Raw genomic sequence first — 22,019 nt, 5'->3', positions numbered from 1 at the left:
CCACATGGGGAGTGTGGAAGGTCTCAGGAATGTGGAAGCAGAAGGAGACCCTGCAGCCTTGTATCAGCAGCTCAGCTGCGCTGTGCACAACAGGCAGAAAAACTGCCTAGCTTGGAGGGGGCTTGGTTGTAACTACTCCCTGGATAAAAAGGGAAGCCTCAAAGCTATGGAAATAGAATAAGAGCTGCCGCCATTGGTTATTTTTACAACTTAATGATTGTAAAAAGAGCTCCAATTACTTTGAGTATTTTTTTAATTATCAGGATCAGCCCACTCAGCGCTATCTGAACGGAGAGGGCTGTTGATTTGCTGTTTCTTCTTGTTGAGATTATGCCAAGACAAATCTTTGTGGATTTCCTTCTCTACGCATCAGGGCTATGAAGTCAGAAGGGGGAAGCTACTCTCCTGGCACAGGCATGACACTGAGCCCTTCCCCAGAGCTAAATTCAGATGAGAAACAGGAACATGAGGGAGAAGAGTACCACAGTGGTAAGAGATGGAAGCAGGATCATAACATTCACCCCAGCAGTTATCAAATAACCATAAAAGGGGACTCCCTCCCTCTCCCCACCCAAAAATAAAAAAATCTCTGCAGTCCTAAAGTGCAATTACTTTTGTGCAGTCATGTCAGGCCAGGGATCAGACTGGATGAAGTTCAAAGCACAAACATCAAACGAGTGCCATTTGGGATTCAAGGAGAAGAAGGGGGAGTGGGGAGAAGTAAGGAACAGAACAACAGTTCTCAGGCATTCAAGTGCATCAAGAAAATAAATGTCCCTTTCTTGGAGAAGAAAAACAACCCCCAGCCTGGTGGAATCCTTGGCTCTGTAGTCATGAAAAATTAAGGTGGGTTTGGTTTTGTGGGGTTTTTTGTGTGCTCATTTCTATCTGAGAACATCCCAATATGACACAGTACAAACCAACAGCAGCACAGCAAGGGCCGGGCTGCTGGGCTGCTCTTCTGGCGCCCCACTGCTGTACAGCCTGATTTTATTCTCCTCTGGTGACTCTTCAGGTCTGGGTACTGATGAAGCACATTGAATCAAAGGCATCTGGTAGGAGGTGGCTCTCTTCTCGGGCCGGTCGGGGCTGGAGCCGTCGCTGGGTCTCTGGCCGTTGTAGAGCAGGTACCTGCCGTGGGCGTCCTGCTCCATCTTGAAGATCTCGTACTCGGTGTGCGGCAGGCGGATGCCCAGCGCCATGCAGCCGTTGGTGTGGGTCACGTCCTGCTGAACCCCCACCTGCCACGAGCCCTGGGCCCCACACTCGTTCCCGTTGAAGACGTTGAGCAGCGAGGCAGTGGAGATATCCATGGGGGTGACCTTCATGTGGTTTACTGCGAGAGAGGAAGAGAGGAGGTGTCAGCAGAGAGGCAGAAACAACTGGTCTGGAAGACAGTCCTGATGAGGAGCAGCTGAGGGAACTGGAGTTGTTTAGTCTGGAGCAAAGGAGGCTCAGGGGAGACCTTCTCACTTTCTACAACTCCCTGAAAGGAGGTTGTAGAGCAAGATGGGGCTTGGTCTCTTCTCCCAAGTAACAAGTCATAAGACAAGAGGAAATGGCCTCAAGTTGTAACAGGGGAGGTTTAGGTTGGGTATTAGAAGATATTTTTTCACTGAAAGGGCTCTCAAATGCTGGAACAGGCTCTCCATGGTGAGGTGGTTGAATCCCCATTCCTAGAGGTGTTTGAAAGATGCAGTGATATGATGCTGAGGGACATGGTTTAGCACCAGAATTAGTAGAGTTAAGAGAATGGTTGGACTCGATGCTCTTAAAGATATTTTCCAACCAAAATGGTTCTCTGATTCTATAAAGAAAAGCTAAGACAACACATGGATTGGCACACACCCTGTCCAATCAGGATTGGCTGGCCATTTTTAAAACAGTTTTTCGCATCACAGGTGTGACCAGCAAATCTGGTTACATCAAGTTGCACCTCTGACATAACTGCTTCTCACACACAACACGCTACTCCTCTGAAGAAAACCTGATGGCTACATATCTTAGCCAAGATTAACCAGAGCTTTTCACAGAATCATAGAACAGCTTGGGCTGGAAGGGACCTCCAAAGGTCATCTAGTCTGACCTCCCTGCAGTGAGCAGGGACGCTCTCCACTAGAGAATAGCCCAGAAACTTGTTGAGCCTGACCTTGAGTATTTCCAGGGGTTTGGCCTCAATCACCTCCCTGGGCAACCTGTTGCAGTGTTCCACTACCCTCATGGGAAATGAACTTGCTCATAATGTCCAGTATAAATCTATTCTCTAACTTCAAACCATTGCCCTTTGTCCTATCACTAGAGGCCTTTCTAAACAGTCCCTTTCCAGCTACTAGATCTCCCCAAAGTCCCCTCTCCCTCTCCCCTCCTCTCTTCATCAATCCCAGACAATTCTTTACAGATAAAGCCTGACTGGTTATGTGAGAGGACAGATAAAAGAGGAAGCAATAAAACTCAGCTCATGTTTTATTGCCATCTGTATCCATCCATAAGCAGGGCTGTTTATAAAGCATTTATCATCATTTTAAACATCTGTTCCCCCACAAAGCTAATGAAATCATTAGTTCCAATTGGAAGATCTGGAAAGCACCACAGCTGTGTTATCTTCCTATGTTACCTATGTGAGAGAAACAACTCTGCAGACACCAGGTCAGTGATGAAGGATGGGGAAAAGGTGTCAGAGCAGAAATTCCCCTGCAGCCTGTGCCTCCTGTTGGAGAAGAGTGTGAGGAGGCCTCCCTGCTGAGAAGGAATGAGCAGCAGAGACAATGTGTGATGAACTGACCGCAAACCTATTCCCCATCCCCCTGTACAACTCAGGGAGAGGAGGCAGAGGAATTGGGAGTGAAATTGAGCCCAGGAAGAAGGGAAGGGTGGAGAGGTGTTTCTAGATTTAGTTATTTCTCCTTCCCCTTCTCTGATTTGATTGGTAATAACCTAAACTAATTTCCCCAAGCTGAGTCTTCTTAGCCCATGATGGTTAATTGCTGAGTGATCTCCCTGCCCTTGTCTCCACCCAGGAGCCTGCCTTGTATTTTCTCATCTCTGTCCAGCTGAGGAGGGACGTGACAAGGTGGCTTTGGTGGGCAGCTCAGTCCAGCCTGGGTCAAGCCACCACACTGCTTTACCTGTCTCCACCAGAAAATTATTTATACCATTTATGACCCTGAAATGCCTTCTGAAGATGCTTTTGTCTCCCTGCTGAAGGAGCCCTAGGATACAGATCTTAGACACTTTGCTTAGATGCTTGAAGTCTGTCCACTGGACTCCAAGCCTTAGTGATGTGATCTCTTGTTTTCTTGTGCTGTTAAAGATCCCTGACTCAAATAAGTATTCATAGAATGGCTTAGGTTGGAAGGAGCCTTGGAGATCATCTATTCTAACCTCCCTGTCATGGGCAGGGATGCCTCACGACTAGACTCAGCTGCTCAAGGCCTGGTCCAATCTGACCTTGAACCCCATCCAGGGAGGAGGAATCCCCCTGAGCAGCCTGTTCCAGACTCTCACGACCCTCATACTGAAGAACTTCTTCCTAAGATCCAGTCTAACACTGCTTTCTCTCAGCTTAAAACCATTCCCCCTTGTCCTTTTGCTAGACACTGTTATGAAAAGTCCCTCTCCAGTCTTCCTGTAGGCTCCTTTCAGGTATTGGAAGGCAGCTGCAAGGTCCCCCCCAGAGTCTTGTCTTCCCTAGATCAAACAATCCCAGCTCCCTCAGCCTGTCCTCATAGCAGACGTACTCCAGCCCTTAGGTCATCTTTGTGGCCCTCCTCTGGACTCGCTCCAACAGCTCAGTGCCCTTCTTATGATGGGGGCACCAGAACTGGATGCAGCATTGATTGCTTTGGTGGTGTGCAATATAGTACAGCTGTACAGCTTTGCTGAGCATTCACGCAACCCCTGTAATCTTCCCACCAAATGTCTAACTCCAGGAAAGGACAGAAGAAAGTCATCAGCTGTCAAATCACGAGGAGTGAGCCCTGCTCTGGTCCATAACTGCGTGGCCCCTCCATCCCTGCCCCAGGGCTGTGAAGCACTCTACCTTTGAAGACAAACTCGGTGCCGCCCATCACTTTGGCCGAGTGCACTCCCCGGCTGTAGCGCCCCTTGGCGTAGATGGTGAAGGTGGGGTGCTTGCAGATGGGGTCGGAGTAGTGGTAGTAGTGACCCTCCCAGGTGTTGTTGTTGTCGTGGAAGATGAAGTGGCGGGTGAGGAAGAGCACCTCTGGCCGCACCTCGCAGCGCTGGCTCACCCACTCGCCGTGCAGCCCGATGGTCAGGTCTGCCTTGGGGGGCAAGATGGGAGGGTGGTGCTCGTCTGACCTGTAGATGATCCTGCAGGCGATGCACGTGCGGTCGTGGTTCTGGAATGAAGCAGAGAGGAACCCCTGTTAGGCACTAGCTGTGACAGGACAATGAATCAGGCTGGCTGCTCCATGCTGAAGTGACACCGGCTCCACGTTGTAAGGGATATGTTGTGTTTTAAGGGGTATGTTATGTTGTGTTGTAAGGGATATGTTGTGCTGTTCCTTAGCTCTTTCATGTCTTCTTGCAGGCCCTCCCCCTCCCAAGCACCTGAAATGTAGAATCATAGAATCGTTTTGATTGGAATCACAGAATTGTCAGGGTTGGAAGTGGGCTTTGGGATCCATTCAGTCCAGCTGTGAACCCAGCACTGCCAGGTCACCACTCAACCATGTCCCTCAGCACCACATCTACACAGCTTTTCAATCCTTCTAGGGATGGGGACTCCACCACTTCCCTGAACAGTTCCCCGTTCCAGAACTTTACAACATGACTCTATCCAGGTTTTGTAGGCATAAGACTGCACATCAGGCCAGCAGCTAAGAGATGATTCCCTCATCTGCATTTCTCTGAAATGAACTTTGCAGTTCAATGGTTTAGATGCTGGTGTCTATCAGGATTCCTTTCAACTATTAGGGCAAGAGCAAAGTGCCTCAAGTTGTGCCAGGGAGGTTTAAATTGGACATAAGGAAAAATTTCTTCCCCCAAAAGGCTGTCAAGCCCTGCAACATGCTGCAAGGGCAGTGGTGGAGTCCCCATCCCTGGAGGGATTTAAAAGCTGAGTAGATGTGGTGCTGGGTGGTCCTGCTCTGGCAGGGGGATTGGACTAGACGAGATCCCTTCCAACCCCTAACATTCTGTGATTCTGTGAAACATTCCAGGTCAGGTTGTCTGGGGCTCTGAGCAACCTGCTCTAGTTGCAGATGTCCCTGCTCAGTGCAGATGACTTCCAACCCCAGACATTCTATGAGTCTATGACTCCTTGGGCAAACTAAAGGAAGATCCAGGTTAAGTCACTGCAAAACTTCACATAGAGATTTTTGAGCTGTCTGTAGTTCATCTGGCTCTGTGACCTCTGTGGTCCTGTGTAAACTCCCTAGGTACAATTTTTATCCAAGGGGAAGATTTAGTTTTGTTATGAGGCAATTTGCTTTAATCATGGAGTAATAAACAAATAATGGAGTAAAAATGAGGCTTGGAACTAGCTGATCTTGAAGGTCCCTTCCAACCCAACCCATTCTATGATTATTTATGTTTAACAAGGACTTTATCTTTTGCTCTTGCCTTTTTTTAGGTTGGATTCTTTTGGCTCTTAATTACTGAAGCTGAGGCTTTGCAAATCACTCCCTTTCCATTTGTCTCAGGGAAAGATTATTTTCTGGAAACAGACATTCAAAGAAAACAGGGGATGGAGGCAAAGGACATTTGAATCCAAACGCTATTAAATACTCTAATAAAAACCTCATTTGGGCATGACATAAACTGAAGAGCAATAAAAGCAGCAGTGGACAGGATGAACATCTCCTCTGATTATCTGAGGAGTACAATGCCGTGGGTTTAATGCTTGGGGTCTTGCTAGAAGGTATTTAGGCTTGTAAATATCTAAAGGGTGGGTGTCAAGAGGATAGGGTCAGACTCTTTTCAGTGGTGCCCAGTGACAGGACAAGGGGCAATGGGCACAAATTGGAATACAGAAACTTCCACCTTCCAATGGGCATAAGCCAAGCAGGTTCCATCTGAACAGGAGGAAAAACTTCTTTGCTGTAAGGGTGCCAAGGCACTGGAACAGGCTGCCCAGAGAGGTTGTGGAGTCTCCTTCTCTGGAGAGGTTCCAAACCTGCCTGGACATTGTGATCCTGGGCAACCTGCTCCGGGTGACCCTGATTTAGGATGGGGGTTGGACTAGATGATCTCCAGAGGTGCCTTCCAACCCCCACCATTCTGTGATTCTGTGATACAGTCTGCAACAAACGAGACAGAAAGCAAAATTTTATTTTCTGGTATTCCATTTTTTTCTCTGAAAAGCAAATGTTTCTTTTCACAAAATGAGGGAAAAAATACAGAGGATTTTGGGGTATTGATAGTTTTCTGACAGGCTCTCTCTGTCCCCTTTTATAGTTGCAAATAGCTGGTATTTAGCAGACCAGACACATTAAGAAGACAAAGGCATAGAACGTTGTGGTGTGTAGTAAATCTAAATTATGCAAAACTACGACAGCTCCTGTTACAGAAATCCTGGTGTTGGGGCAGATGTGGGACCACTGCAGTTCAGAGCTCACCCGGGCTAAGGAAAAGAAGTAGACAATTCTGAGAAGTGGTGAACCCAATTAGTTTTCTAATTAGATTGTTTTGCACCTGCAGGGTCTTTAAAATTGCACAGCAATTTCCCAAAGTGTTTTGGAAATTATATAGAATTATGTGATATCTCCATATAGAATCACATAGAATGGTTTGGGTTGGAGGGGATCTTTAAAGAACATCTAGCCCAACCCGCCTGCAGTCAGCAGAGACATCTCCAACTAGATCAGGTTGCTCAGAGCTCTCTCCAACCTGACCTTGACTCCAAGGTCAGGTTTCTCTTATAACAAGGGCTTCCATTTTCATATGGATCCTATGGCCAGCTTGTCTGACATTACAGAATCACAGAATGTTAGAGGCTGGAAGGGACCTCCAGAGATCATCAGGTCCAACCCCCCTGCCAAAGCAGGATCATCTGGGGCAGGCCACACAGGAATGCATCCAGGTGGGTTTTGAAAGTTTCCAGAGAAGGAGACTCCACAACCTCTCTGGGCAGCCTGTTCCAGTGCTCTGTCACCCTCACTGTAATGAAGTTTCTCCTCATGTTGAGGTGAAATCTTCTATGTTCAAGCTTGAAGCCATTGTTCCTTCTCTTATTACTGTGCACCACTGAAAAGAGCTTGGCCTCATCCACTTGACACCCACCTCTCAGATATTTATAGACACTGGTCAGATCCTCTCTCAGTCTTCTCCAGACTAAACAGCCCCAGGTCTCTCAGTGTCTCTTCACAGGGGAGATGCTCAAGTCCCCTAATCATCCTTGTGGCTATCCGTTGGACTCTCTCTTCCAGATCCCTGTCTCTCTTGAATTGGACAGCCCAAATCTGGACACAATACTCCAGGTGTGGTCTCACCAGGGCAGAGTAGAGGGGAAGAAGAACCTTCCTCGACCTGAACACACCTTTCTTGATGCACCCCATTGTTTATGCAATGTCATGGGATGGGCCATGTAGCAGTGGCTGGGTCTGGCATGTTGCACACATGTTGCACATCCCCATTGCAGGCAGATGTGTGGTGAGGGACCAGGCACTGGATTTTCTCAAGCATGGGTTCAGGCTTGAACTATGTGTGCAGTACAGACCTAACCAGTGGTCCAGGGTTTTGCAGAGTTCTACAGTCATAAAAGTTGAGATAGGAAAGCCCTGCCATGTGAATGCACACATTACCATGAGGGAAATCACCGAAGAATCAGAATCATCAAGGTTGGAAAAGACCTTTAAGATCATCAAGTCCAACAGTAACTCAACTACCATGACCACTAAACTATATCCTGAAACACCACATCTACACACTTCTTGAACATCTCCAGGGATGGTGTCTCCACCACCTCCCTGGACAGCCTGTTCCAACACCTCACCACTCTTTCAGGAAAGAATTTTTTCCTAATATCCAACCTAAACCTCCCCTGGCACAACTTAAGTCCAGTTCCTCTTGTCCTATCGCTGGTAACTAGGAAGAAGAGACCAACACCAGCCTCACTCTCACCTCCTTTCAGGTAGTTGTAGAAAGCAATAAGATCTCCCTTCAGCTTCTCTTCTCCAAACTAAACTTCCAGTTCCCACAGCCACTCCTCTACTCTCCAAACCTCTCAGTCTTGTTGCTCTTCTCTGGAAATGTTCCAAGATTTCAAGAAGAAGAGAAAGAAAAGCCATGCTTAGCAGTGATCTCTCACACCCACCTGAATGCCTTGTGTCATGGGCATGGCCAAATGGGAATGGAAGGAGACACGTTTAATCAGGCTGCTTTCAATCTCACTACCCAAGAAAACCAGAGGCCAAGTTTTAGTGTTAGTAATTGGGTGATCCTAGATGGAAACCAACCCTTGAGCATCAGTTCAGGGAAATGCTTCCAACTCAACAAAAAATGCTGGATGGCTTTCACAGAGTGTTAGGGGTTGGAAGGGACCTTGAAAGATCGTCCAGTCCAACCCCTCTGCCAGAGCAGGATCACTTAGAGCAAGTCACACAGGAACACATCCAGGCAGATTTTGAATATCTCCAGAGAGGGAGACTCCACAACTCCCCTGGGCAGCCTGTTCCAGTGTTCCATCACCTTCACAGTGAAAAAATTCCACCTCATGTTTCCATGGAACTTCCTGTGCTTCAACTTCCACCCATTGCCCCTTGTCCTGTCATTGGGAATCACTGAGCAGAGCCTGGCTCCATCCTCTTGGCACTCACCCTTTACATATTTATCAACATGAATGAGGTCACCCTTTAGTCTCCTCCAAGCTAAAGAGCCCCAGCTCCCTCAGCCTTTCCTCATAAAGGAGATGTTCCACTCCCCTCAGCATCCTTGCAGCTCTACATTGGATTCTCTCAAACAGTTCCCTGAGGTCCTTCTTGAACTGAGGGACCCAGAACTGGACACAATGTCTGAGATGTGGCCTCACCAGGGCAGAGTAGTGGGGGAGGAGAACCTCTCTCGACCTACTGACCACAGCCCTTCTAATACTCCCCAGGATGCCATTGGCCTTCTTGGCCACAAGAGCACATTGCTGGCTCATGGTCAACCTTCCATCCACTCGGACCTCCAGTTCCTTTTCTCCTTCACTGCTCTCTAGCAGATCAGTCTGCAATACTGATCCATGGAGTTGTTCTTTCCCAGATGCAAGACTCTACACTTGGTTTTGTTTGGTTTCATTTAATTTCTCCCTGCCCGACTCTCCAGCCTGTCCAAGTCTCACTGAATGACAGCACAGCCCTCTGGTGTGTCAGCAACTCCACCCAGTTTTGTGTCATCAGCAAACTTGATGACAGTGTTCTCTGTGCCCTCATCCAGGTCACTGATGAATATATAGGACAGCACTGGTCCCAGTACTGACCCCTGAGGGCCTCCATTAGATCCAGGCCTCCAACTAGACTCATCATATTGCCCACTTTGCCAAGGAGCCGAAGCCACCGAAAGGACACTTTATGACTTGTTCAATGTAGCACCAAGCTCCACTCCTCCACCACTGCAGATAACTTTAGAGCAGGACAACACTTTAACAAATGGCCACAATCTCTCTCCACCACAAAAGTGATAATTTGCAGGCTTTCCATGAGCTCATCATACGAAGCCGAGCTGGCTGACGTGCCTTCAGCTGGCTCTGGGGAGTTGACGAGCACGGCTGACACGGCTGTAACTCAGCCTGCCAAGGGGGGTGAAGAATAACAAAGATTTAAAGCTTTAATTAAAAAATCCTGAAGCAAGTGAAATGCTGGAGAGAGTGGTAACTCTTTTGCAGGGTTGTCAGTTTGGGATTGCTTTTGGTGGGGAACAGAGAAGCTGCAATCAGGAAGGAGGGTGGAGATATGCTCAGATTTATCTGCAAACACATACAGTATATTTTAAGATACTGAGGAATGGTTTTTATTAACTGCTCCCATGAAAGGAAAGATAGTGAAAGAATCTGAAGGCACCACCATTACACAACTGTCTGATCTACGATGTCCTTCTGTTGCACAACCTTGCATGAAACTGAAATACACGTGTGTGAAAAACACAACCAACATGAAATGCTGAAGTCTTCTGCTTGCTCTTCTTTCACATAAACGACTCCAGTCTGGGCAAAAGTCAAGAACAAGGAGAACACTGCCCCTTTGCTCAGATGAAGGTGGCTGCATGCCATCTGTCCCATTGAAGTGATACTAACAAGGCATGGGGAAAAACTTATTTCCTTCAAGGATGACAGAACCCTGAAGCAGGCTGCCCAGAGAGGTTGTGGAGTCACCTTCTCTGGAGACATTCCAAACCCACCTCAACATTGTGATCCTGGGAAACCTGCTGTGGGTGACCCTGTTTTAGCATGTGGGTTGGACTGGATGATCTCCAGAGATCCTTTCCAATCCCTACCAGTCTGTGACTCTATAATTTATGGGGGTGGTGGATGCCCCCTCCCTGGTGGTGTTCAAGGCCAGGTTGGATGAGGCCTTGAACAACCTGGTCTGGTGGAGGGTCTTCCTGCCCATGACAGAGAGGTTGGAACTAGATGATCTTTGAGTTTCCTTTCAACCTAAAACATTCTATGAATCTATGAATATTTTGGGAAGGATCAACAAGAAAAATATCCTAGAAAACCTGAAGGGACTGCTTGAATGCCCATCTTCAGGAAGAGAATATTCCAAAATAAAGCTGCCATATGTGTTTCTTACAGCTTTAAAAACTAATCCATCCTTCTGAACCATGGAGCAGTATTATCAGCAAGTTTTTCCCTCTTACAGAAGATAAAGCAACTGTGGTTATATGTCCAAACCAAGGAAGGTGTTACTAATTTAGATGGGTTTGTTGAGTTGATCTGAAGGATTTTGCTAGGCTAAATCATTGATTTTGGCTTCAAACTCGAAAAGAGCAGATTTAGATTGAATGTTAGGAATATGTTCTTTACTATGAGGGTGGTTCAGCACTGGAACAGGTTGTCCAGGGAGGTGGTTGGGGCCCCATCCCTGGAGATATGCAAAGTGGGGCTTGACAGGGCTCTGGGCAACCTGATCTAGTTGGAGATGTCCCTGCTTAATGCAGAGGGGTTTGGACTAGATGACCTTTGGAGATCCCTTCCAGCTCAGACCATTCTATGATTCCATGATTCTGTTCTATGATTTTGATATCTGGTACTTTATTTGTGTTTGGACAGGCTGTTGGTGCAGTGGTAGAACAGACAGTGGTAGCTAAATCATCAAAGGGGGTTTTAAAAGTAACTCTGAGCTCTTGAAGGCTCACACAGAGATGAGAAGCAGCCTCGTGCTTCAGCCCGTGTCTAGCCCTAATGTAGGCACTAAGCATCTTCAAAGAAGCCACAGCCAACAGTGCTGCTGAGGAATAGCAAGGACCAGCATTAGCTAGAAGTTGTTTGCTTATCTCTGGAGGGTATCACTGCACTGTTGTTCATAAACTCGGAATTAACCTATTTGAACATTCTTTGAATATTCTTTCTTCACTGCCCCTCACCATTTCCCTAACCAAGAGTTATTTGCAAGTAATAACGTACAAAAGAAACCCTTCTAGTGTAGGTTTCATCTAGAAGTCTAGTGGCACTGCTCTGGCAAAGGGGTTCTGTTCTCCAAAATCACACTTTTTGGTTGAGGTAAAGTTTTGCAGATTTTCTCATCTACGTATTAACTTATGCTCATGTTTCCCTGGGACCTCCTCAAGTACAGAGCACTGTAACTCAAGAGTCACTGAGTTACAAAGAGCACACAAATCTTTCATAGAATCACAGACTGGTTTGGGTTGGAAGAGACCTTTGAAGGTCATCTAGTCCAACCCCCACACTAAGCAGGAATATAGAATCATAGAATTGTTGCAGTTTAAAAAGACCTCTAAAATCATTGAGTCCAACTATTGACCTAACACCACCATGGCCATTAAACAATGTCCTGAAGTGCCATGTCTACACAGTTTTTGAACTAGATCAAGTTGCTCGGATCCCTGTCCAACCAGACTTGGAATGTTTCCAGGCATGGGGCATCTACCACTTCTCTGGGCAACCTATGGCAATGTTTGACTATCTTCATCATAACAAAATGTCTGCCTTCTCTCTAGTCTCTGTCTTCCCTCTTGTAGTAGAGGTCTTTGTGCACTTTGTTCTTTGACCTCCTGGCTAAAGGAGAGCCCAACCACCAGTCTCCATACGTGGAATGTGGATCAGCTGCAAATGCCAGGTCCTGTTGGAGGTCAGCTCCCAACTTGCTACAGAGAACCAATCCATTGGAATTGTGTTTTCAAGGGAAAAATGTTTTACCGGAAGTGCATGGCCAGCAAATGTCAGAGCATGGCAAAAGCAGAAGAAAGGCTATTCTAGCACAGCTTAGGCTTCTTTTGATGTTCCAGACAGTTTAGGGTTCTTGTGCTGTCCCAGACCACTCCAGCCTCATTCCTAAATAAAGCTCTAACTGGAAGGACTGGTCATCACAGCCCTGCTCTGATATTTCCCCTTACTCTCTCAGATGATAAAAGAGCACAAAGAGTTCTTTGTTTACAAAGTTCTATTGCTGATGCAGTCACATGTGAAATAAGCCTCCCAGTATTGCTGTGGTACACATTTCCTGTCATTTTTGGAGCAGATATCTCCAAAAACATGTTCTGGCCTCCTGCAGCGTGAATGAATGCTTCCTTCAAGCCTTCTATCATGCTACGAGGCATTAGTAATTAAGGTGGGATTTTATGACCAAGTACCCAGCTCCTTGGTGTTGTCCTAATAGGAGACATCTTGCATAATGTGCACGATGATGGTCAAGCAGTTCCCTCATCCAGCCCTTACCACCCATATGCTCCCTCATGCTGGCTAAAGAAGCTCCACATGCAACAACTCGAACATCTTGATAAACTCACAACATCAATAGACATCTAAGATGTTCATCAGCAAGTACCAATGGGTATCACCCCTGTCAAAAGCAGGATCACCTAGGGCAGGCCACACAGGAATGCATCCAGGTGGGTTTTGAAAGTCTCCAGAGAAGGAGACTCCACAACCCTCCTGGGCAGCCTGTTCCAGTACTCTGTCACCCTCACAGTGAAGAATTTTTTCCTCATGTTTCCATGGAACTTCCTATGCTTCAACTTCCACCCATTGCCCCTTGTCCTGTCATTGGGAATCACTGAGCAGAGCCTGGCTCCATCCTCTTGGCACTCACCCTTTACATATTTATCAACATGAATGAGGTCACCCTTTAGTCTCCTCCAAGCTAAAGAGCCCCAGCTCCCTCAGCCTTTCCTCATAAGGGAGATGTTCCACTCCCTTCAGCATCCTTATAGCTCTACACTGGACTCTCCCAAGCAGTTCCCTGAGGTCCTTCTTGAACTGAGAGGTCCAGAACTGGACACAATATTTGAGATGTGGCCTCACCAGGGCAGAGTAGAGGGGGAGGAGAACCTCTCTTGACCTACTAAGCACAGCCCTTCTTATACACCCCAGGATACCATTGGCCACAAGAGCACATTGCTCTCAATATCTAGAGGAATGCTAGGATCAACCTCTTCAGTGACCTGTTCATCAGCTCCACCCAGGAACTTCCATGTATTTATTTCACAGGAGGAATTTGTTTGAGGTATGCTCTTATCTAAGAGAATTCATAAGGCCTTAAGAGATGACTTATGAAATACATTTAAAAGATCCCTGATTTTATATGAACACTTGAGATACAGTAATCTGTGAGTTCATTCAGATTTGTAGCTCAGCATAAAGCTGTCTGGTTTTCTTTTTTTTTGGACAACCCTTTTGATTTACCATCCTGTGGTGAAAATCACTGCAGGGATCTGGAGAAGGTCCAATTCTATTTGTTTAAAGTCCTGATCATGTGGCTTTGGCATTCCTAACATAGCCAGCAATCATTTGCTTTTAATTACCATTCATCTCAACCACAGAAGTAATGAATGTGACTACCACATCCAACTTACAGGCTGTGTAAACTCTTGAGTTGGGTGGAACTTTCTTATATATAGAGGCTGAACTATAAATTTAACTCAAAATGTGAACCCTCTTAGCTTATTTTAGGCAGGCCTTTATAAGTTTGAAACAAAAACAAACAAAAAAAAGGAAATGAAGAAAGCCTGAAATGAAAGATTCCACACAATACACCTGATTCACTTCAGAGGCAATTTCCTGGCCTCCCCAACCTCCTGGTATGACTGTAGGAACCTTAAAAAAACAAGTTGATTTAAGGTTTCTATTTATTCAAGGTGTCCAGTTTCCAGAGGAGGCTGTGACTTGTAGTTTTAAACTCAATTTAGCATTTCAACTCATTTTCAGCTGGGTCCCTGTGGAGCAACAATTAGAAAAGGAAAAGAGTTCAAAGAAGAAGGGTTGTAACCTTTCAGTGGCATGTTTGCTTGGACTTTGAAGAAGAAGAAAAAAAAAGTGTCTCTGCTACTATTCTTCCTACATTTGGCAAACACTAGGACAGATGGACAAGTTCAGAACCTGTTGGTATAGAGAACTTCATGGCTAGCTACAACCAAAGGACTCTTTCATGGCAGCTGATGCAAAGATTAATTTTTTGGGGTTTTTGGACAGACTGGAGAGCTGGGCAGAGAGGAACCTAATTAGGTTCAACAAGGGTAAGTGCAGAGTCCTGCATGTGGAAAGAAATAATAAACTGCACCAGTACAGCTTAGGAGGTGATCTGCTAGAGAGCAGCCCTGTGGAGAAGGACCTGGGAGTCCTAGTGGGTGACAAGTTCTGCATGGGTCAGCAATATGCCCTTCTGGTCAAGAGGGTCAATGGTATCCTGGGGTGCCTTAAGAGGAGTGTGTCCAGCAGATCGAGGGAGGTTCTCCTGCCCCTCTACTCTGCCCTGGTGAGACCACACCTGGAGTATTGCATCCAGTTTTGGGCTCTCCAGTTCAGGAGGGACAGGGATCTGCTGGAGAAAGTCCAACAGAGGACTGCAAGGATGATTGAGGGACTGGAGCACTGTCCTATGAGGAGAGCCTGAGAGCCCTGGGGCTGTTTAGTCTGGAGACCAGAAGACTGAGAGGGGATTTAATAAACGTTTACAAATATCTGAGGGCTGGGTGTCAAGAAGGAGGGGACAGATTCTTCTCAGTTGCACCCTCTGATAGGACAAGGGGCAATGTATAGAAACTACAGCACAGGAGGTTCCACCTCAACTTGAGGAGGAACTTCTTCACTGTGAGGGTCACAGAGCACTGGAACAGGCTGTCCAGAGAGGTTGTGAAGTCTCCTTCTCTGGAGACTTTCAAGACCTATCTGGGTGCATTCCTGTGTGACCTGCGCTAGATTCTATGGTCCTGCTCTGGCAGGGGGGTTGGACTCAAGGATCTCCAGAGGTCCCTTCCAACCCCTAACATCCTGTGACCCTATAACTAACGTGGGATTTCTCACTGGTATCTTATACAGAGATCAGACAGACACACACTTACTTTGGCATTTTGAAGAGGAGGTTGGTAACTCGAGGGTCGATAGTACCTCCTCTGAGTAGCATCAGTGTGAATGTCTCCAAGAAACAGCTCCTCCACCAGGTGGTCTAAGTTGTGGTGCAGGTACTGTTTCTCCACACGGATCAGCTGGAGTTCGTGCATGGCAAAATTGAGAGCTTTGGTGCATTCGCAGCCATTATCTTCTCTCAGCAAATCGTAGCTCACGTCCTGCTCCCAGGGACTGTCCTCTGGTACAAATCCAGGACAGGTATGGTTCACCAGCTCACTTAATGTCTTGGCTATTGCTTCGTTGTGGCAGATGATCTGGATGCTGCGTAGCTGGTAGTCGGCCTCGGTGCCCCCTCGGATGATCCAGGACGCCTGGCGGAGCCGTATCTTGCCACGGATGACTAAGGTGTAGATGGGGTTGGTGCAGCGATTGCCACCATAATAAAACTGATAGGCCTTAAATGTGTTGTTGTGGTAGAACCTGTAAGATCTGGTGATGAACTCTGGGCCTGCTCTGACTTCACAGCTGTGGGAAAACAGAAAGAGACAGGAAGGACTTTTTAGCCTTTTTACTCATTTCAAGTATGCCACAGGTGACGAGACCGAGCCGTGAGGTCAGAATAGCACTCTCAATACAGGCTGGGGGAGGAGGGGACAGAAAGCAGCCCTGAGGAAAAGGCCTCAGGGGTGCTGATGGACAAGAAGCTGGACATGAGCAGCAGTGTGAGCTTGCAGCACAGAAGGCCAATGGCAGCCTGGGCTGCATTAAAAGCAGCGTTGCCAGCAGATCCAGAGAGGTGATGCTGCCACTTTACTCTGCTCTGGGGAGACCTCACCTGGAGTACTGTGTCCAGCTCTGGACAGGGACCTGATGGAACTGGTCCAGAGGAAGGCCACAAAAATGATCAGGGGGTTGGAGCACCTCTGCTGTGAAGGCAGACTGAGGGAGCTGGGGTTGTTCAGCCTGGAGAAGAGGAGGGTCCAGGGACACCTAACTGCCACCTTGCAGTACCTGAAAGGGGGCCTGCAAGAAGGCTGCAGAGGGTCTGTTTACAAAGGCCTGCAGTGACCGGATGAGGGGAAGTGGTCTGAAATTAGAAAAGAGTAGATTTAGATTGGATGTTAGGAAAAAGTTCTATACAATGAGGGTGGCAGAGCACTGGAACAGGTTGCCCAGAGAGGTGATTGAGGCCCCATCCCTGGAGATACATGAGGTGAGGCTTGACAGGGCTCTGGGTGACCTGATCGAGTTGAGGGTGTCTCTGCTCAGTGCAGGGAGCTCAGACTAGATTATCTTTCGAGGTCCCTTCCAGCCCAGATGATTCTGTGATTCTGTGAAGCCCCCACAGGTCCAACAGAGACACTTGGGTACTAATATCCCTCTAGCATGGACAGGAGCAAATGGGAACCAGGCATCTGTAGGCTGCCAGTTAACCAATGATTTCTTCTGCTGCTATGCAGGGATTAGTATATTGCTTCATGGTGATCATATCTAAGGGCTTTATCTTTGTAGGCTTATACAGTTTTGAGCCATGTTTTGCTTTATCTTTTTGTATAGGGACCACCATGTGACTCAATTCCTCTCAGAAAAAAAAAAAAAAAGCAGCAGCTTATTAAACATCCAGTCTTCCCTTTTGTGTGGCATATTTAGCAAAAGAGATGATATCACTAGAAAGTGAAATGCCAAACATCCAGAGAAAAGTACAAACTGACTTTTGTGCTGCTGTAGAAGCTTCTCAGTGGAGCTCCACCAGCTCTGGCCTGTGTCACAGAATCATAGAATCATTCAGGTTGGAAAAGACCCTTGAGATCATCATGTCCAACCATTATCCCTCCTCTACCAAGTTCACCACTAAACCATCACTAAGAGTCACATCTAAATGACCTTTGAACACATCCAGGGATGGTGACTCCACCACCTCCCTGGGAAGCCTATTCCAGTGCTTGATTACTCATTCAGGGAAAGAATTCTTCCTAATGCCCTCAGCTCTTCCGATCAGATTTTCAACAGGGGTGGCAGTTAATGCCAAAATTCTACCTGGTGTGAATTTGGACCATGCAATATTTAGATTTTGGAGTATTTTTTGTGGGTTTTGTTTGGTTTTTTACAGAATCACAGAATGTTAGGGGCTGGAAGAGGCCTCTGGAGATCATCTAGTCCAACCTCCCTGCCAGAGCAGGATCACCTACAGCAGGTCACACAGGAACACATCCAAGCAGGTCTTGAATATCTCCAGAGAGGGAGACTCCACAACTCCCCTGGGCAGCCTGTTCCAGTGTTCCATGACCCTCACAGTGAAAAAATGTTTCCTCATGTTTCCATGAAACTTTCTATGCCTCAACTTCCACCTATTGCCCCTTGTTCTGTCATTGGGCATCACTGAGCAGAGCCTGGCTCCATCCTCTCAGCACTTTCAGGTCACCTTTTAGTCTCCTCTTCTCCAAGCCAAAGAGCCCCAGCTCCCTCAGCCTTTCCTCACAAGGGAGATGTTCCACTCCCTTTATCATCCTTGTGGCTCTGCGCTGGACTCTCTCAAACAGTTCCCTAAGGTTCTTCTTGAACTGAGGTGCCCAGAACTGGATACAATACTCCAGCTGTGTCCTCACCAGGGCAGAGTAGAGGAGGAGGAGAACCTCTCTCAACCTATTGACCACAACCCTTCTAATACACCCCAGGATGCCATTGGCCTTCTTGGCCACAAGAGCACATTGCTGGCTCATGGTCAACCTTCCATCAGCTAGGACCCCCAGGTCATTTTCCCTTTCAGCTCTCTCCACCAGATCAGTCCCCAACCTATAGTGTACAAAACTTAGTTGTTGTTTTGGTTTTGTTTCTTTTTTGGTTTTGTTTTGGTTTTTGGGGGGTTTCGTTGTTTGGGGTTTTTTGTTGTTGGTGGTGGTTGTTTTGTTGTTATTTTTTCTGAAGATGTAAATGGCAGTTAAATTCCACTTCCTATAGAAAGCCTTCAAACTTGTCCCCTTTGTCATATATATACTGCTTAAGGTAAATACTCTCCCTTCTGTTAAACAGCCCCCTGAAGTGTTTCCTGCTCCAAGTCACTTTTAATAAGCCTGTGAGTACTGCCTGCTGAGACAAAGAGGGCATGAATACTCTCTGAATTACAACTCATCGTGTAGAGAGAGGGTCAGAAATACTGCTTCTTCATTTCTTTCTTTTTGCTAATAAAACCTGTGCTAGACACAGGCTGTAAAAACAAGGACCTATTCAATGAGTCTGATGCGTGGAGTCAAAGACAGGACAAGGTTCTGTTTGGATAAGCATCCATTTTGGCAACTTGTTGGGATCCTTCCTATTCAGAGAGAGATTTAAAGATATTTCACAGCATGCTGTTTAAAATCCAGGCTATAAATTGATTCATCAAGACAGCTTTACAGCATGCTTTCTTAATGTACATACTGCTGCTCCTTCTCCTTTTATGCAGACATATAGAAAGCACCTTGAATTTAGAGCATCACCATATTAAAGAAAACTATTTCCAGTACTGTTCAAGGTGGGGAATATTCATTCTTACCTCTCTGCTTCACAGAATCATAGAACCATTTTTGATCATAGAATCACAGAATGGTCTGGGTTGGAAGGGACCTCCAAAGGTCACGTAGTCCAACCCCCTCTGCAGTCAGCAGGGGCATCTTCAACTAGATCAGGCTGCCCAGAGCCCTGTCAAGCCTCACCTTGAATATCTCCAGGGAAGGGGCCTCAACCACCTCCCTGGGCAAGCTGTTCCAGTGTTCCACTACCCTCATGGTAAAGAACCTGTTCCTAGCATCCAATCTAAATCTACTCTTCTCTACTTTGAAACCAATGCCCCTCATCCTATCACTACAGGCCTTTGTAAACAGTATCTAACTCCACCAAGTTTGGTGCTAAACCAATGTCCTTTAGAATCATACCTATTCTTCATTCCCCTCTTCTCTTCCACAGAGATTACTTGAGCATCTTGTTTTCTCTTTCCTTACCCAGTAGAGACCCAGTGACCCTCAATATTGGGAGGCATCTGCACAGTGATGCGGGCTCCATTGTGAAGGTGTTTCAGCATATGGTGACACTGTGACTCCTTGAAAGCCCTCCATGCACTCTTCTCCAAGGACCGAGGGTGGGACCTGCTGTCTGGGTGAAGAAGGGCAGAACCTTCTCCCAGCCCTGTAAAAGGCAAAGGTTAAATTATCATGAGACTCTGCTTCGTAAGAAGGGCTTCAACACGATAAAGAAGGTTATGAACATCTTGTATTGAATGACACTTGTTTGTGTTGTTATGTGTCTGGGAAAGTCCAGCCTACATTTTCTTTTCTCACCTGAAAAAAACAGTCATAGAATCATTTTGGTTGGAAAAGACCTTTAAGATATCAATTCCAACCATCATCTTTCTCAGTCTAGTGCTAAACCATGTCCCTTAGCACCACATCTCTGCATCTTTCAAACACCTCCAGGGATGGGGATTCAACCACCTCCCTGGGAAGCCTGTTGCAGTGTTTGAGAACCCTTTGAGCGAAGAAGTTTCTTCTAATACCAAACCTAAACCCCCCCTGGTGCAACTTGAGGCTATTTACTCTTGTCTTATTACTTGTTACTAGGGAGAAAAGACCCCCACCTCACTACAGCCCCCTTGTCTCCAGGCTAAACAACCTCAGATCCCTCAGCTGCTCCCCGTAAGACCTGTTTTGTAGACCTTTCTCCAGCTTTGTTGCCCTTCTCCAGACCTGCTTCAGCACCTCAATGACTTTCTTGTAGTGAGGGAATAAATATGAGAACCTCTTCCACTCTGTCATCCCACCAATATCCACTAAATAAATTTGCTTCACAAAATATGAGGGGGGATTCTGCCCCTCTACTCCACTCTGGTGAGACCCCACTTGCAGTGCTGGGTCCAGCTCTGGAGTCCTTGGCACATGAAAGACATGGGCCTGCTGAAGCAGGTCCACAGGAGACCGTAAAAATGATCTGAGGGCTGGAACCCTTCTCTATGAGAACAGGCAGAGAGAGCTGAGGTTGTTCAGCCTGGACACAAGAAGGCTCCAGTGAGACCTTCTTGTGGCCTTTCAGTACTTAAAGGGACCTGCAAAAAAGACAGGAAGACTTTTTAGCAGGGCCTGTTGAGACAGGACAAGGGGTGATAGTTTTAAACTAAAAGAGGAAGATTCACACTGGACAGAAGTAAGTAGTGTTTTATGCTGAGGGTGGTGAAACCCTGGCCCAGGTTCCCCAGAGAACCTGGTAGAAGCCTCATCCCTGGAACCATTCCAGGTCAGGTTGTTTGGGGCTCTGAGCAACTTGCTCTAGTTGCCTATGTCCCAGCTGACTACATGTGAGTTGAACTAAATGACCTTTAAATGTCCCTCCCAACCCAAACCAGTCTGGTAGTCTATGAAATACACTCAGGAAAAGGGCTTGAACCAAAGTGTGGCATTTCCGTACCCAGGAGCTGTGGCTCTGAACCTGAATTTTACAGACACCTCTGTAATCTCTGGTCAGGACAATCAAAAACACGGACCTTGAAACCTTAAGAAAGCTGCATCCAGATCTGGGCATAACCTTTGAGGTTTCAGCTCACCTCTAATTTGAATGCTTCTATAATAAACTTGCAAATAGAGACTACTCCTTAAATCCAAGGGAAAACAGATACTCAAAGCAGAGACTCTGCACACAGGAAGCCTCTGTGATGACTGAGGTGCTCAATTAAAGGGAGATTTGGCTATTTTTATTTTAAAAGCGAAGAGGAACATCCAAAGCTACTTTTATCTCCATCACTCTGTAATTTTGGCTTCTAGTACGGTATACATCCAACCCCCCATCACCAGTGCTCTCTCTACATGGTATTAGTTGGACAAAATGAAGATGTAGCTTCAGAAGGAACGTGTCTTCACCCTTTTAGGCACAGCCTGTTCTCAAGATATGCTGGAAAACATAGATCAAAGGAAAAAAAATACATCTAGAGGTTAGGAGGTGACAAACACGAACCTTACATAATGGGCTGGAAATGGTATTACTTTACCAGAAGGAATTTAAGAAGCAGCAGGCTGGAAAGTTAATATGTGGTGGGGTAGAGGGCTGACGGTGTGACTGGGAAGTCAGGGTGGCTGTCTCAGGAGAGGGATGTCTCACTAACATGTGCTTCCAGGAGCGGAGTCCGGGATTCACCTTCACCTTTTCTGGTGTGCTTTTGGCTGACCTGCTCAAGAACCAGGCTGCTGGGGTTCACCAATGCATGTTACAACCCTACACTGTGCTGAGATGCTTAGTGCAGCATCCTGGGAAACCTTCTCATGGCATTTCAGTACTTAAAGGGGGCCTCTAAGAAAGATGGGCACAATCATCTTAGCAGGGCCTGTTGTGACAGGACAAGAGGTGATGCTTTTAAAATAAAAGAGGGAATGTAAAGAGTGCTGAGCACTGAATGATCTACAGATACTGAGATCCATGAAAAACAACCTCAGAGTCTTTACTGGAAAATCTGGTAGCTTTGTTGCAGGTTACAAAAAAACTCTTCAGTGTGGGTGAGAATTTACAGGCTCACTTTCTAAAGGGTAATAAA

The 22,019-nt window shown here is 46.6% G+C and overlaps 1 protein-coding gene across 1 annotated transcript; it reads right to left on the bottom strand.

Moving 5' to 3' along the window:
• Positions 1-884: 884 nt before the first annotated feature.
• On the bottom strand, positions 885-19,711 carry APCDD1 (APC down-regulated 1). The gene is given in 6 exon segments (XM_054381603.1): positions 885-1,336; positions 4,040-4,361; positions 15,463-15,994; positions 19,447-19,637; positions 19,639-19,674; positions 19,676-19,711. Coding segments are annotated over 6 exon segments (1,569 nt in total).
• Between the last annotated feature and the right edge of the window lie 2,308 nt (positions 19,712-22,019).

The sequence above is a fragment of the Indicator indicator genome, chromosome 6 (assembly GCF_027791375.1).
Source record: "Indicator indicator isolate 239-I01 chromosome 6, UM_Iind_1.1, whole genome shotgun sequence".
Lineage (NCBI taxonomy): Eukaryota > Metazoa > Chordata > Aves > Piciformes > Indicatoridae > Indicator > Indicator indicator.
Note: the sequence above shows the minus strand (reverse complement) of the source record. Positions and strands in the feature narration are given on the sequence as shown.